The 14,835-nt window shown below is 34.9% G+C and overlaps 1 protein-coding gene across 2 annotated transcripts in view; it reads left to right on the top strand.

Moving 5' to 3' along the window:
- The first annotated feature begins 231 nt into the window (after positions 1 to 231).
- Positions 232 to 14,835, top strand: part of LOC125027365 — an 18,868-nt gene continuing 4,264 nt past the window's right edge. For both annotated transcript variants that reach the window (XR_007115013.1, XM_047616414.1), the window contains exons 1-15: positions 232 to 266; positions 2,200 to 2,372; positions 3,637 to 3,788; positions 3,998 to 4,182; positions 5,246 to 5,374; positions 7,429 to 7,531; positions 7,739 to 7,833; positions 9,331 to 9,437; positions 12,197 to 12,299; positions 12,503 to 12,680; positions 12,913 to 13,010; positions 13,745 to 13,859; positions 13,963 to 14,081; positions 14,354 to 14,457; positions 14,606 to 14,831. Coding sequence is in view for 1 of the 2 variants with exons in the window: in XM_047616414.1 (XP_047472370.1) it covers positions 2,206 to 2,372; positions 3,637 to 3,788; positions 3,998 to 4,182; positions 5,246 to 5,374; positions 7,429 to 7,531; positions 7,739 to 7,833; positions 9,331 to 9,437; positions 12,197 to 12,299; positions 12,503 to 12,680; positions 12,913 to 13,010; positions 13,745 to 13,859; positions 13,963 to 14,081; positions 14,354 to 14,457; positions 14,606 to 14,831 (1,881 nt within the window). In the remaining variant the exon portion in view is untranslated. The remainder of the gene's footprint in view (positions 267 to 2,199; positions 2,373 to 3,636; positions 3,789 to 3,997; positions 4,183 to 5,245; positions 5,375 to 7,428; positions 7,532 to 7,738; positions 7,834 to 9,330; positions 9,438 to 12,196; positions 12,300 to 12,502; positions 12,681 to 12,912; positions 13,011 to 13,744; positions 13,860 to 13,962; positions 14,082 to 14,353; positions 14,458 to 14,605; positions 14,832 to 14,835) is intronic.

Raw genomic sequence — 14,835 nt, 5'->3', positions numbered from 1 at the left:
AACAACAACAACAATAATAATAATTATAATAATAATAATAATAATAATAATAATAATAATAAAAGAATAAGAATACAAATAAGAATATAATGATAATGAGAATGACAGTAAAATCAAAGAAAAACAATGAGACTCATGGTAATTAATGAAGAAAATATTGATTATGCCAATACGAAAACTGATTACATAGTGGTAATAACTGAGTAAATAATTTAGTCCTGTATCCCCTTCAGGACGTCGTCTGTTTACATGTCTCCCACGTCTTGGTAGTCAATTTCACAATTTTGTCTTTTTTTGAGTTTCTTAGTGACTTCTCGGTGTTTTTAGTCTTCAGAAGAGATATTTTGAAGTAGTTACGATTCAGTGTCGCGAAGTGAATGAGGAAATAAGGTGTAATTTGTGGAAAGTGGACAGCATTTGCGTGATGCAAGTTTTAATTTTTTCTTGCCGTTATTTCTGTTCACGAGTGTACTTTTTACGGCTATTTAGGAGACCTTTAGGATATTATAAGTTTAACAGTATTATGGCAAAATGAAGTAATTCTTAAAAGAGAAGTATTTGATGTCTGTTGTGCAGACTAGTATCTACGAAATAATTTCATTTATGTCTCCTTTGTAGGCAAAGAGGTTCATATTTTCATACTTCTCTGATTCAGAGGAATGTAGGCAATAAGGATATTAAAGTAATTAAAAGCTCTTATATGCAGGCTGAAAAATTTGGCAAGTCTTTACAGTGTGGATGCATTTGCCAGAGTGCGACTGTTATGTCACAAAATCTATTCCACGATCTAAGTTGCCGTAAGTTGGGGAGGCTTGAAGGAGAGTTCAGCCCCCCAACAGCCTTTGACAAACATTGTCTTCACCTAGGTGTGCATGGCAAGATTGAGCTGAAATTCTGGAAGTAGCGGTTTCTGTGATCCTTTTCCTTTATTTGTGGCATTTCCGTTCAATTTTGCAGATTATTTCTTGTCCTAACTACTGCAACTTTTTTGTCCTCTACAGGAATATGAGGCAGTAGCTTAGTGCGTCCATACCGTAGCCAAAATTTTGTTTGTATATATAGTATTGATCTGCTGTCTAGCTTTTATACATGTTAATAATTTCTGAAGTTAGTTATAATTATCAATAATTTATACTTATTCTTAAGGAACTGTTTGTTTTCCTGCTCATTATATTCATTGTTTTTTTCTATGATTATTGTAGTTAAAATGTTTTTGACTGAGCACTCTGAACTTTGGTGGAATTACATGTCATTCTTATATTTAATTACTGCTGTTCAAATGCAGATATAGAGGGAACAGCATTCTTAGGAAATATTCAGAATTCTTTGTCATGTGTTAATCCTGATGGCAATAAAAATATATGAGGGTAAGTGTTGGATTTTGCAGACTGCAAAATCCAACTGCATAGGAAATGTAATTTGAAAATTAGTACAGTATTCTCAAATTAAAAAGCAATTGATTAGATAAAGATTAGATATTGCAAGCTATGAAAAATGCAAAGCTTCTATATTTTGGTGTGTGCTAAAGTGAATTGACTCACAGATAGGATAATTAATAAATATAAATATCCAGGTTGTGTTATTTGTAATGACCACACTCTGTTGTACATGTTTAGAGCACACTGATGGTAGATTTTGAAAGAAAGAAATGTCTCTCAGATATAATATTGGCTGTGTTTTATCCAAATCTACTTGAACCTTGCTGTTATTTGTAATGGACAGTCTGAAGTCTAGCAAGTGAGTGGTACAGTGTCCAGAGATTGTGTTGGGCTCATTACTTTGTAATTTGGCAGAGAACAACAAAACTCTTGCCATGTTTATTTTGGCAAGATAGCATTTGGACTGGTTCCCTCTTGACAGTACAATGCCAGGAAAGTCTACAAGCTCTACTCCCTTACAATATATGCAATGGATTTTTTTTATTTCCTTCTGCTTGATGTGAACCCAGCTACAGATGCTAGGGTGTCTTCTATACTTTATCAGCTTTCTAAATTAATTTGCACAAAGTACATACAGAATGTACAAAAAGATGTAGTATTTTTTTTTAGGAAATGGATAAAGAAAGCCCTTATCAGTATTTATTGATGGGAAAGAGGACTAAGATTAATTAGTCTTAATCTATCAGTACACAGTAATTATGCAAAATTGAATATGTCAAACCTGAGTGCTTTTCTTTAACTTTAACATTGCTTTTCACAGGCCACAATGTTAGAACAGCAGATAGAGACCACTGTTACCAATCTCTGCGCCAGCCAGAAGCTGGAGCGAGATCGTGCTGTTGTCGAGCTTAATAGCAAGATAAAGACCCTGTCCACTGAAGTTATTCAGAACCTCCAGAGGGCCTTGATCAATAAGTCACTTGACTCCAGCAGGTGAGTGAGCCTTCTTTTTTCTTCTTCTTTTTGTGGAAAGTTTGTTTAGTGTGTGTGTATCTTGAGAGAAGATTTTTCTGTATTTTATTAGTCATATTTTGATTTCTCTTAGGTTATTTATGCTTGAATTTATTACATATATTTGCACCTGGTAAATATATGTATATGGTGTGTGTGTGTGTGTGTGTGTGTGTGTGTGTGTGTGTGTGTGTGTGTGTGTGTGTGTGTGTGTGTGTGTGTGTGTGTGTGTGTGTGTGTGTGTGTGTGTGTGTGCGTGTGCGTGTGCGTGTGCGTGTGCGTGTGCGTGTGCGTGTGCATGTGCATGTGTGTGTGTGTGTGTGTGTACATATATTCACACAAATATACACACACACACATATACACACATATACACACATACATACACACACACACATATACACACATATACACACATACATACACACACATATACATACATATACATACATATACATACATATACATACATATACATACATATACATGCATATACATGCATATACATGCATATACATGCATATACATATATACATATATACATATATACATATATACATATATACATATATACATATATACATATATACATATATACATATATACATATATACATATATACATATATATATATATATATATATATATATATATATATATATATATATATATATATAAAAGGTATGAATGAGAATGAATATCTTTACAATACAAGAGATGTATTTGACCGGTTTCGACTTGTCATTGTAGAAATAATTATTTCTACATAACAAAGTATACGGTCAAATACTTATGTATTGTAAGATATTATTCCATTCATACTTTTATACATTGTCAACATGAATGTGTTCATATAGTTCATATATATATATATATATATATATATATATATATATATATGTATATAAATATACACATAGGTTTTTAAATCTGAAGTATGAAAAGATGGATCTATAGATTTTTTATCCATTACCTTCCTGTGTGAAATTGATATCTCCGTTGTAATCTCTGTTGTTGTAATTAAGTAATAGGAGCATTAATGTGGAGGAGAGTGAGATTCTGGTGTGATAAATAGGATGGAGCAGAATTGTAGTTGGTTTTAGCCAGAGGTCATTGCCTTTCTTGATTAATGACAATGAGTAATGATTAATGAGTAATGACATTATATTTCCAATGGATAAGGATTCCAGTTTAAGGATTCTTATGCTTAGTTATGAATTTGAATTTAATACTTTTTTGTGTTCAGTCCATGGGAAACGGTACATGGATCTCTTTTGGGCCTGCGAGTGGTGGTGATGAACACAGAGGTTGAACCTGAAGGCCAATTCCACTGTGAAGTAAGGGCTGCCTCTCTCAGGCTCCTCACTCATCAGGAAGTTCGTGTGAGACAAGCAGCTGGTAAGGGATCGCTGAAGATTCAAAAATGTTTATTTTTATTATTATCATCGTTATTAAAGAAAATTGAAGATTTGGTCTCTCATTGCCTCAATAGACATGCTCTCATTTGTGAACACATAGCACCTCTCTCAGGTGAGACTGATCTTATTTATTTTGATTGTGCCTAAACAAGGTTCATTTCTTTAAGTTCACTACTGTTTTATAATCAGGTGAGGTGCTAGGTGCTCTGTGCCAACAAGATGGAGGGGTTACGTATGCTTCATGCCGGTCACAGGTTTTAGAGCTAGTGCGCAGTAATTTAGAACGGCAAATGACTGATGATGATGCCTCGAGAACTGAACATGAAAGCACAAGGCAGCTGATGGAGAAGCTAACAGCAGGAACGAGAGAGAGGGTGAGTTTTCATCACAGATTTGTAATTTCATGAAACTCTTTTCATGTTGTTTTGAACCTCTTGTTTTTTTTCTTGTACCATTCTCCAATCTTGAAATAAGATTGGGAGAATGTTTACTGAATACATTTTGCATATCTGTTTTTTATTATAAATGTTTTTTGTTTTTTTTATTTGGCTTAAGTTTCTTCAAACAAAATATACATGTCGAGAATATAATTCATAGTAAATAACTGTTAATAAAGAAATGGAATGTAATCCTTTAACTATCACATTAGAAAAAGGTCCAATCATGTCCTGGTAGACCTCTCCTCACACCGAAATGACTTTTTGCATTCTGTGAGGTTGAGCAGTTGCATACTTGTTTGGCCAGAGGAGAAATATCCCTGTCAATGCAGCCAAGAGCATAAAGAGCGGGGTTGTTTTTATATTTTCTCATCCATGCGACTTTTCCCCTAAGTCAGCTAATTCTACATGCAACATTAATGTTATTCAGTTTGGTTATAGGGGCTGCTGTTGCAATTAGGTTAATATGTGCAAGTTTAACATTCAATAGTCTTGTTATTTATGAGTTTGGCCAAATTATGTTTGAAAGTAATAAATTAAAAGATGCAGTACTGAGATTAAATTTTCTTGCATGACATGTGAGTTTTTTGTGATCCTGCATCATTTTTAACATTGTATTTTACTGAAAAGCATATTTATGATGTATGATTATATTTTTGTGAAAAGTAAATATGATGATCATAGACTATTGTAATTTAGTAGCTATTGATGTATTGTATGTGCATGCAAGTATTTCCTATGGAGAACTTTGCATGTATTTATTAGATGAGTATTTCTATTTGTGGATTTGTTTATGAATTAACTACATAAAAGGACCATGAGTATGATGTAACTACCATAACCAATTTAGAGATATCCACAGCATGCATTTGTATTTTTTTCAACAGTCATGAGGCATTCAGGAATGTTATGGGGTAACTGGACTCTGTACCTTTCCCAATAATATCTGTATTCTGCTCTATTAGATAAAATAGATTTTTCTTTCTCTCCCACAAAATAGAGAAATAGTGGCGATGCAGCTCAGATCTTCCATGACACAGCCGGGTGGCGTAACTTGGAGACTAACATGAAATGCCTCGAACATATGATCAATGGCTGTGCTCCAAAGTTCCTTCCTTATATTGATCAGGTAATTTTACAATATTTTTTTTTTTTTTGTGGAACGTTAGAGAAGAGTAAATTCATCACATTTACTTCTTTGAGCTTCTTGTGAATTATGTTGGTATGAGTACTTAATTTTTAGTCTTATATCATGTAATAACTATACAAAATATATATGGATTTCAAGGCTCTTGTACATACATATATCCTATTTCATTATTTTCTATCAGTGCTGTTATAGCTACAATGGATATGCTCAGAATTGAAAAACTGTATGGAAGAACCACTAAAGTGGACACACTTCCTGAATGTGATCAACCAGTAATGTTCACATTGTTAAAGTCATATGGCATACTTTTATCCTAAACTATGTTTGCTACATTCTAGTTACCATGTTCAAGCTAGTTGGAGTTCTTTTGTTATACTGGTAGTGTTATTATGAAATTTCTTAGTTTCATAAAGTAGTGTGTGTACTCCTCTATGGAACTGTTTGTTTAGTATTTCAAGGTCATGTATTCCACTGGCCTTTTATTGTACTGTGTGTGGATTCCTCCTGTAATTTGATAATATTCCTTTGCGCCTAACCCATGCTATAGCCAACCTGACTCCAGATCTGAATGATAAACCTCTAGCTAAAACATATTTCCTTGGTCCTAGGCTTCCTCATCATCATCACCATCATTGTTGTTGTTATGGTGCAGCTGCGACCTATGAGGGCAGGAGATGGTATTCAAGGTTTTGAATGTTGCTGTCAAAATTCATTTTTGGGGAGGAAATACAGATATCCATGGCTTATTAAACCACTGAAGCGTCCTCATATCACGACATATTTGTGGTGCTTCATGTTGTGAACTGTGTAGGTGGGACTGAATTTGCTGACTGATGCCGGCTGCCTTACTGTGGCAGAACAACCTTGGATGCATCTGAATGTGAATTCATCTGACCAAATTACCTTCCTCCAGTCTTCAGCTGTCCAGTGGATATACTTGCAAAACTCACTTACTCTTTCTTCATTCCCTCCATCAGCAGAGGTTTGCATACAGCATAGCAGACAGGCAGCTTGAGGTCTTTCTGCAGGCATTGTTGGATGCAGCTGATGCATACTTCGTTTAAGAGGTTTTGAATGAATTTCATGAGGTTTTATATATAGTTCTCTTGCAAGAAACTTATCAGTAGCCTTGGAAGTCTTCCTTGGGCATCAAGGTTAAGGTTTTATTGGAGGAACATCGGGTGATGAAATGCCGTGCGGCAGTAATCAGTAATATTATTGTTAACTTTGCCCTTCCTGTAGGCCTGCATATTTCCTTAACAGGTACTTTTTCTTGCCTCCAGGCTAAAATGCAGGTCTTTTCCTCCTTTGTCATGTTTTTGTGACCCATATTTGATCACTATATAAAGAAATACAGGGTAATAAATGCTAACTCAAAATGTTAGTAAATTGAAGAGGAATTAGCCAGGGCATCAACTTATCTCCTTTCTGGTGGTGTTGGCACCAAGCCTGTTTCCCATGCGCATCCCATACTGCTGGTCCAGGCAATTTACCAGATGTCACTGGTAAAGCTGTAGCTCTAACTGCAGGGTGGGAAATTCAAACCAGCATTGGATTATAATGGGCTAGGTCTGATTTCCTTTTGCATTGACTGTATTACTGTCATTAAAATTATTATCATTATCATTGTTGATGTTATTCTTATAGTTATAATAATGATGATATTAAAACAACAACAACAATAACAATAACAATAACAATAACAATAACAATTGTTATTATTATTATTATTATTATTATTATTATTATTATTATTATTATTTGAATTATTTGAATTATTATAATTATTATAATTATTACAATTATTATAATTATTATAATTATTATATTTATTATAATTATTATTACTACTACTACTTCTACTACTACTACTACTACTACTACTACTACTACTACTACTACTACTACTACTACTACTACTACTACTACTACTACTACTACTACAACTACATCATCACAGCATCATCATCATGATCATCAACATTATCATTATTTTTATTGTTCTTGTTGTTATCAAAATTTTCCTCACAAAGGACTTGCTGGACTTGATATTCACGGCCCTGACACACACCAATCGTTTTGTGAGGGAGACGGGATATAATGTGTGTGCTGCATTGGTGTCATGCGGAGGAGGAGGTGAGTAGAGTTCAGTAAAAACTTTTTTTGTCTCCTACATATTCCTTTTCGCCTTGGATTGTTGTTTTCTGTACCATGGACGTTAATTTGAGGAACAGAATTTTTCACGGATAAGATTTCCGAAAGAGTTGCACCAGGTGCCATTTTAAAAGGAAATACGATGCGTGTGAGTTAATCCCATGCTCTCTGTCCTTTGACCACCCCCAGAGGCAGCCGAGTTCCTGGAGACCAATCCCATGTTCACCTTTGGAGATCAGCTGTCCCGTCACCTGGGCCAGGGATTGGCCGACAACTGGAGCCAGGTAAGTGACCGTGATGTTTTAGTTTCTATTCAAGAGTTGTTTTTTATTCGTGTACATTTTGTTTGTTGTTGACTTTGGACTCTTTCTTGTTGGTTGTAGGAAATGATTAATTAGATGGTTTGTTACTTATTCTTTAAGAATTGCTGTTATGACTTTCCTATATGTTTTAAGATGTTCCCCATATGTGGTAGTTTACTAGTAGTTTCTCTTATTGTTATTAAAAAAAAAAAGTGAAAGAAGAGCACATACTTGTTATATATCCTTAACATGTAAAATGTGGTGTTCACTGTATTAATATTTTGGTAAGTGTTGCTGCACATATATGGCTCTACAAGTAATTAACTACAAAAGAGTCAAATTATTGACCTTGTGACCTTGACATTACTAACAGTAATATAAGATACCAGAAAATATTTCCAAAAATCAAGGAAAAGGATAAACGGGTGAAACATTGGTGACTTAGTACTCATGGAGCCATCTGTGTGTAGAGACAATTAATAAAATAAACTCACAATGGGCATGGTAAATATGTACATGCCATCCCCAGCAGCTTTAGGTTAACTTTGTTTTTCCAAAAATTTTGAACCATTTGATAAATAGATATTGGATGTTCTTGATTATTTTTACTGAATATTTACTACCTGTTTGTTATGCAATCACTTTTCTTGCATCCTTGTAGTTATTGTTTAGAACTGCAAACTCCTCAGCTTGCCTGTCCCCAGCAGCAAATATACCTTAGTCTTCAAGTTTCACAAGGCAAATTTTAATTCCTGGCTTTTCATTTCACATCAGAAAATACGTATATCATTGTCATATATCATATGCACATATCCTCAGTAGAGTGAAAAGTCGAAAAAGTTAATACAGTCACCCCTCATTTGTGATTGAAAATGGGGATAAGCTTTTATGAATATACATATAAAACAAATATAAAGCAGTGTAATATGCTTTGCCATGCAGTCCCAGAATTACTACCTCACACTTTCTATGTTCCATTCATAAGTAAAATGATGAAGGAAACTTTGACTATATGGTTGGCTGAGGAAGAGGAAGACCAACAGGGGAATGGGGGAATGGGGGTGTTAGTGTGGCTGTGGCTGGAGGAAACTTTTGGGACAGTACTAGATATATGTAGAAAAGTTATGAATGAGAATGAATATCTTCCCAATACAAGTGATGTATTTGACTGACTGGTTTCAATTATATCTTCATTAGAAATACAAATACAGATGTGCTTGCTGGCCTAAATACATCTTGTATTGTGAAGATATTCATTCTCATTCATAGCTTTTCTACATTCATCAACATGATTGCGGTTTCATTCTTAGTACTAGATATATTAGTAGTCACTAAATATATCACATTAATAATGACAGAGTTGCTGGAGCATTGCAGTGAATAGAACTGTTGGGGTTGATTGATAATGCTTTTTAACTTTGGCATTTGAACGTATTTTTCATTTAACTGCCAGTGGCAAATCCTCCTCACTCCCTACAGGTACGCTTAGCATCATCTGTTGCAACACGGAAGTTCCTGATGTCACTCCCAGCAGCTGCCAGAGAGAGGTTCTTCCCTGTCCTGCTTCCCAGACTGTGCCTTAATAGGTCAGTGATTGTTGTGATTTGCTCTTTGTATGTTGCAATGGATGTGGCTGGATTTGTTTGTGTGGTTGTGTAATTGTATCCTTGGGTGGATGTATAAAGAGGTGTTAATTTATGCATAAGTATGTTCACAAACCTTGATTTCTACAAATAATGCATCATACAAAACCTCTGTATTAAACCAATATGAACAATTATCATTGCCTGAAAGGTGTAGTCCCTGGTTATAGCTTGTGAAAAATGAAAAGTAACCAAAGATTAGATGTTGCACTTAAACTGAATGAAAAGGAAATAATACAATTAATAAAAAAACAAATAAAAATTATGTTTCTTTCACTTATTTGATCTGTTAGTAACCCATTGCCGATGGGCATGACGTGTACGTATGTGCTGTGCCCACTGTGAATTACATGTTTGATTATTTTTACACATAGATGGCTACACTTGTACTAAGTCACCAATGAGCCATTTACGAGTACTGCCTGTCTCGCCTGTTTACCCTTTTCTTTGATTTACGAAAATATTTTACTTTGTCTTATTTTGCTGTTACTAATGTTTATAACATTATAGTAATTATAATATTTATAATAAAAATAGCACCATCGATATTCATAGCACTAGTTAAAGAATACGTTTACATTTCCTTGAATTGGCAGGAAAACCTTTTTTTTTTACTATTGCTATGAATATCAATGGTGTTATTTTTATTATAGACATTGTAAATACTATAAAGTTATTGGCCTTAGTAACAGCAATATAAGATAATGTAAAATATCTTCAAAAAATCAAGGAGAAGGGTAAATAGGCGAGACAGGCAGTACTTGTAATTGGCTCATTGGTGACGTATTACGTGTGTAGCCCTCTAAGTACATGCCATATTCATCAGCTTTGGATTAAGATAGACAGAACAAATTCATATTTCTTGTCTTCTGTGTACATGAGTTCCTGGACCGCGATGTACTATAGGGTTAACTCATTCATGCCGGATGACATCCTATCACATCACGGCAAAAAAAGCTACTGACACTGACACAAATCAGTTCGTGAGCCTATGTCCTGGTGCCTGGGAAGACTAGACATAAACATAGACATAAACAAGCTGGACAGCATCTGAGGCAAAACTTAGCCTTTCCAAAATTTATTTAAAATCTTACCTCTTGTGAGTAAGGTAAACACACAAAATTCCATTATTTTTGTGTGTGTGTGTGTGTGTGTGTGTGTGTGTGTGTGTGTGTGTGTGTGTCTGTGTCTGTGTCTGTGTCTGTGTCTATGTCTATGTCTATGTCTATGTCTATGTCTATGTCTATGTCTATGTCTATGTCTATGTCTATGTCTATGTCTATGTCTATGTCTGTGTCTGTGTCTGTGTCTGTGTCTGTGTCTGTCTATGTCTATGTCTATGTCTATGTCTGTGTCTATGTCTGTGTGTTTGTGTGTTTGTGTGTTTGTGTGTTTTTATGTTTGTATGTCTGTATGTCTGTGTGTTTGTGTGTGCCTGTGCATATGCGTGGGTGCGTGCGTGTGCATGCATGCGTGTGTGTGTGTGTGTGCATGCGCGCGCGCGTGTGTACGCATGCACACGTGTGTTTCATTTATGACTGGTTTTCAGATTTGGAATGCCTGGAGAAAAACTGGTCTTGTGCATGACCTAGACAAATCAGGATATTTTTTGATATTGCAATCAGGATATTTATAACATATATCACACTGACATTCTCAAGAATATGCATAGGATAATTTTAATTGAATGCTAAAGCAGAATTATTTTTCAAGTTGATACTGTGATTCGAAATGTGAAATATGGAAATCTTACATTTCTTTGTATTTTATAAAAGATATACCTTTTAGATGAACAAATTTGGATATTATTTATCTAACATATATTATCATTATTTTATAACTGTGGTGAATTAATGCAGTTGTTCTTAAATTGGAAATTATGGCAAGATAATGTATATTTTAACCCATTCACGATGGGATATAGAAGCTTGGAAAATATATATTCATCCTGTTCTGTGTGCTTTTGCCCGAAGTGTATAGTTTTTCAGGAATTGAGTCCAGAAAGAGAAAATAAACTCAACCACATGTGGCATGGATACTTGCCATATGGCATTTGGACCTGGTGTGCCATATTGTGATTAGAGTCATCTGGCACTAGTGGGTTAACCATATACTACAAAGCTGCTTGTTGAATTTTACTGATGCAATTTCATTTTGGTAACAAATGAACCCACAAATATGTGAACAGAAGGAGCAACAATCAACCAAATTTGAGAACTTAAATTGAAGCAAAGGCCATGAAAAAGGTCTGTCAATTGCAAAACATAAACCATGACAGTTGCAATGCATGTGAACATAATGTGCATCTAAACTGGGTTTCAAGTCATGTACCATTAATGCTGGGGAAAATGTAGCTGGCCGCCTGTGAATGCTGATGGTGACTTTACACTTTTAGGTTAAAGGCATGGAAAACAGACAGGAATATGACCCCAATTATTGCAAACTAAATCAGCATGTCTGTTGACAGTAGATACCCTTGATAACAGATTAGGAAGCCGATTATTATCATCCTTAGTCCCTTAAAGAATATGTTCATTCCTTTTCGGAAAATGTATTTGCCAAGTGTCTGTATTTTTCATTTTTTCAGCTAATAGAAAGAAGAGGAATTTATATATAACTGTATTATATTTATAAAATACCTGCTGTATTTCCTTGCTTTGAAGTATCAGGAATAAATAACAGTTTTCAATATAATATTCCAGGTATTATGTCGCTGAAGGAGTGAGGCTCCATTCACAGGAAACTTGGCGTCAGGTGGCTGGTTCAGAGGGTAAAGCCTTGGTGGAGAAATACATTGATCCTGTGGTACGAATATATAAAGAAATGCTGTATTGTTGTGCATATATTGTGTGGCAAAAATTACCATGTAGATAAATAGAATAGTAGAAATACCACTTTTTCTGTCCAGTTTACTGTTATGTTCATCATACTTCAAATACTGTAATATATATGACTTTGATCAGTAGGATGCTTAGCATGGGAATATTGTGACAGAGTTTTCCTTGCAGGTTGCCTACTACATTGAAGCAACAGAAGCAGACAATCATGCAGTACGTGAGGCAGCTTGTGCATGCATTGCAGAATTAGCCCTAAAGATAGCTCGAAGTGCTGTGCGAGCCCATGTGCCTGACTTGCTCCATGCTCTCACTGTCTGCTTCAGTGATGACTCATGGCCTGTCAGAGATGGTAAGAATATTGAAGGGTCTGTAAAAATGAGTAGGGTGGGTCATGTGACATTTTAGATTCAATATTGTACATGAAGTCATTTTTAACTGTTTTATCTTATTATGTTACTTTATTTCATATCAGTTAAATATCTTTATATAGTCATTTTGCATATTTTATTATCATTATAATATTTTATCTGAGTAATCATATTAGGTAATGCTAAATAACCATATATTTTTTATCCCATCAGCGGCATGTGTAGCTTGTGGAAACTTTATCCTGTGCTTCCCTGATGAGTCTCAGGGCACTTTAGAAGTGCTCTACCCTCTCTTCTTCACCAATCTCCAGGTAAGCAAAGTCATGTATTGTATGAAACATAGCATTTAATGTGTTTCTGTATCAATAAGGATTCTGTGATTGTTAATTCAATATTTCATAATTTTAAAAGTGTTTTCCTTCATTGAACTTTATAAGAATACTAAATTCAGTACAAGATACTGTGAGAAGATTTTTCTGAATATTTTTCAGAATCTGTTTGTGAGGAGTTGGTGTTGAATATTCAAGTGGATATGTATACTGTAATTACTTGTCTTTGAACATTGAATATTGTATGAATGTTTGTGAATATTCAACCGAGAATTGTTTTTTGCATTATTATTACATGAGCATAATAGACACCCATGACTGTATTGCTTCTTAAAAGAAAGAGCAAACTTCTGTAACTAACAAAGTAAAATCTGACTGAGTTTCCCTTTAACATTTTTTCTGTTCATAATTTTAGATACATGTAGTAGTATCGCATCGAGTATTTGTTCATGTGTTGATTATTATTCCACAGTGTTAATTGTAAATACTTAGCAATTACCCCGAGGTCATACTCTTCACATTCTTGTTTTTAGCTTGAAAAAAAAAATGAACTTGTAATTTGAGATGCATTTCTGACCTGAGCACAACTTCTTGTCAAAAAGATCTATAGGATGTTTGTTTGATTTTTTAAAAAATTACTAATTTTTTTTTCTCCCTCATTATGGTCTTTCATGCCTGTGTGTAGAAACAAGTAAAAAAAACAATAACTTTTGCAGGACAACATTCCCTCTGTTCGCCAAGGAGCAGCCGCCGCACTCTCCAATGTTGTCAGAGCTTATGGAAAGACTGTCCTGCCACACATCATGGAAAAACTAAAGGATGGATTAAAAGGTAAGTTAAAAAGAAAAGAAAAGTGTCCATGTTGTTTTCATTTGGCAATTTTGATTTTAATATATTTTTTCCATTTTTCTTATTTTATCTTTATATTTGGCAGGTGTTGAGGGACAGCCCTCGGAGACTGAGCGCTACGGTGACCTTGAAAGTGGACCGGGCACTTACGGTGTTGTGAAGCGCAAGAGAGACAATGACATGGACCTCCATTCTAATAAGCAGGTGTGTGTGTGTGTGCGTGTGTGTGCGTGTGTGTGTGTGTGTGTGTGTGTGATATGTATGTATATATGTAATATATATGTATATATATTATGTTATATGCTATATATATATGTATGCGTGTGTATATATATATATATATATATATATATATATATATATATATGTATAATTATGTATATATGTTTCTAAATGTATATATTATATTTATATATAAATGACTGCTTTTTTAAAAAAATTCAGATGGTGTATATATCTTGAGACTTCCATTCCAGATGTACTCCTGTGGTTCCTTGGCTCCTAAGATGGGGCGTGGTGGAGGTGGATGCTCTGACTGCAGGTTCCGGCGTCCTCCACAGCTTTGGGAGAAAGCTGATGGGTATGTTTTTTAGCTCTATTATCTTGTTGGGTATTTTGAATAAGCATCTTGGAATAAACTTGAAAGTCATTGTTTTTTCTCTCACAGATTACCTCCAAGTACCAATTTTCTTTTATGACATTACATAACTCTGACCTTCATTTCCTAGTTGTCTCTACCTGGCCAGTGAAATGGCAGGAATCCCTGAGGCTGCTCCCAACATCTTGGAGTGCTTGCCCCTAATGTCCGAGGCTGTCCGCCACAAGCACTACACGGCCCATGTCACCCTGCTGGAGACGCTTTGCAAGACCTTACCCCACATGGCCAAGGGTCTTAGCAAGAGAGTGTTCAAGAGCCACCTGCATCTTTTCCTGGATGCCATCTTCTATGCATTGGTTA

This window comes from Penaeus chinensis, chromosome 7 (genome assembly GCF_019202785.1).
Source record: "Penaeus chinensis breed Huanghai No. 1 chromosome 7, ASM1920278v2, whole genome shotgun sequence".
Classification (NCBI taxonomy): Eukaryota; Metazoa; Arthropoda; class Malacostraca; order Decapoda; family Penaeidae; genus Penaeus; species Penaeus chinensis.
The sequence above is the reverse complement of the archived record's forward strand: the minus strand, read 5'-3'. Positions and strand labels throughout refer to the sequence as shown.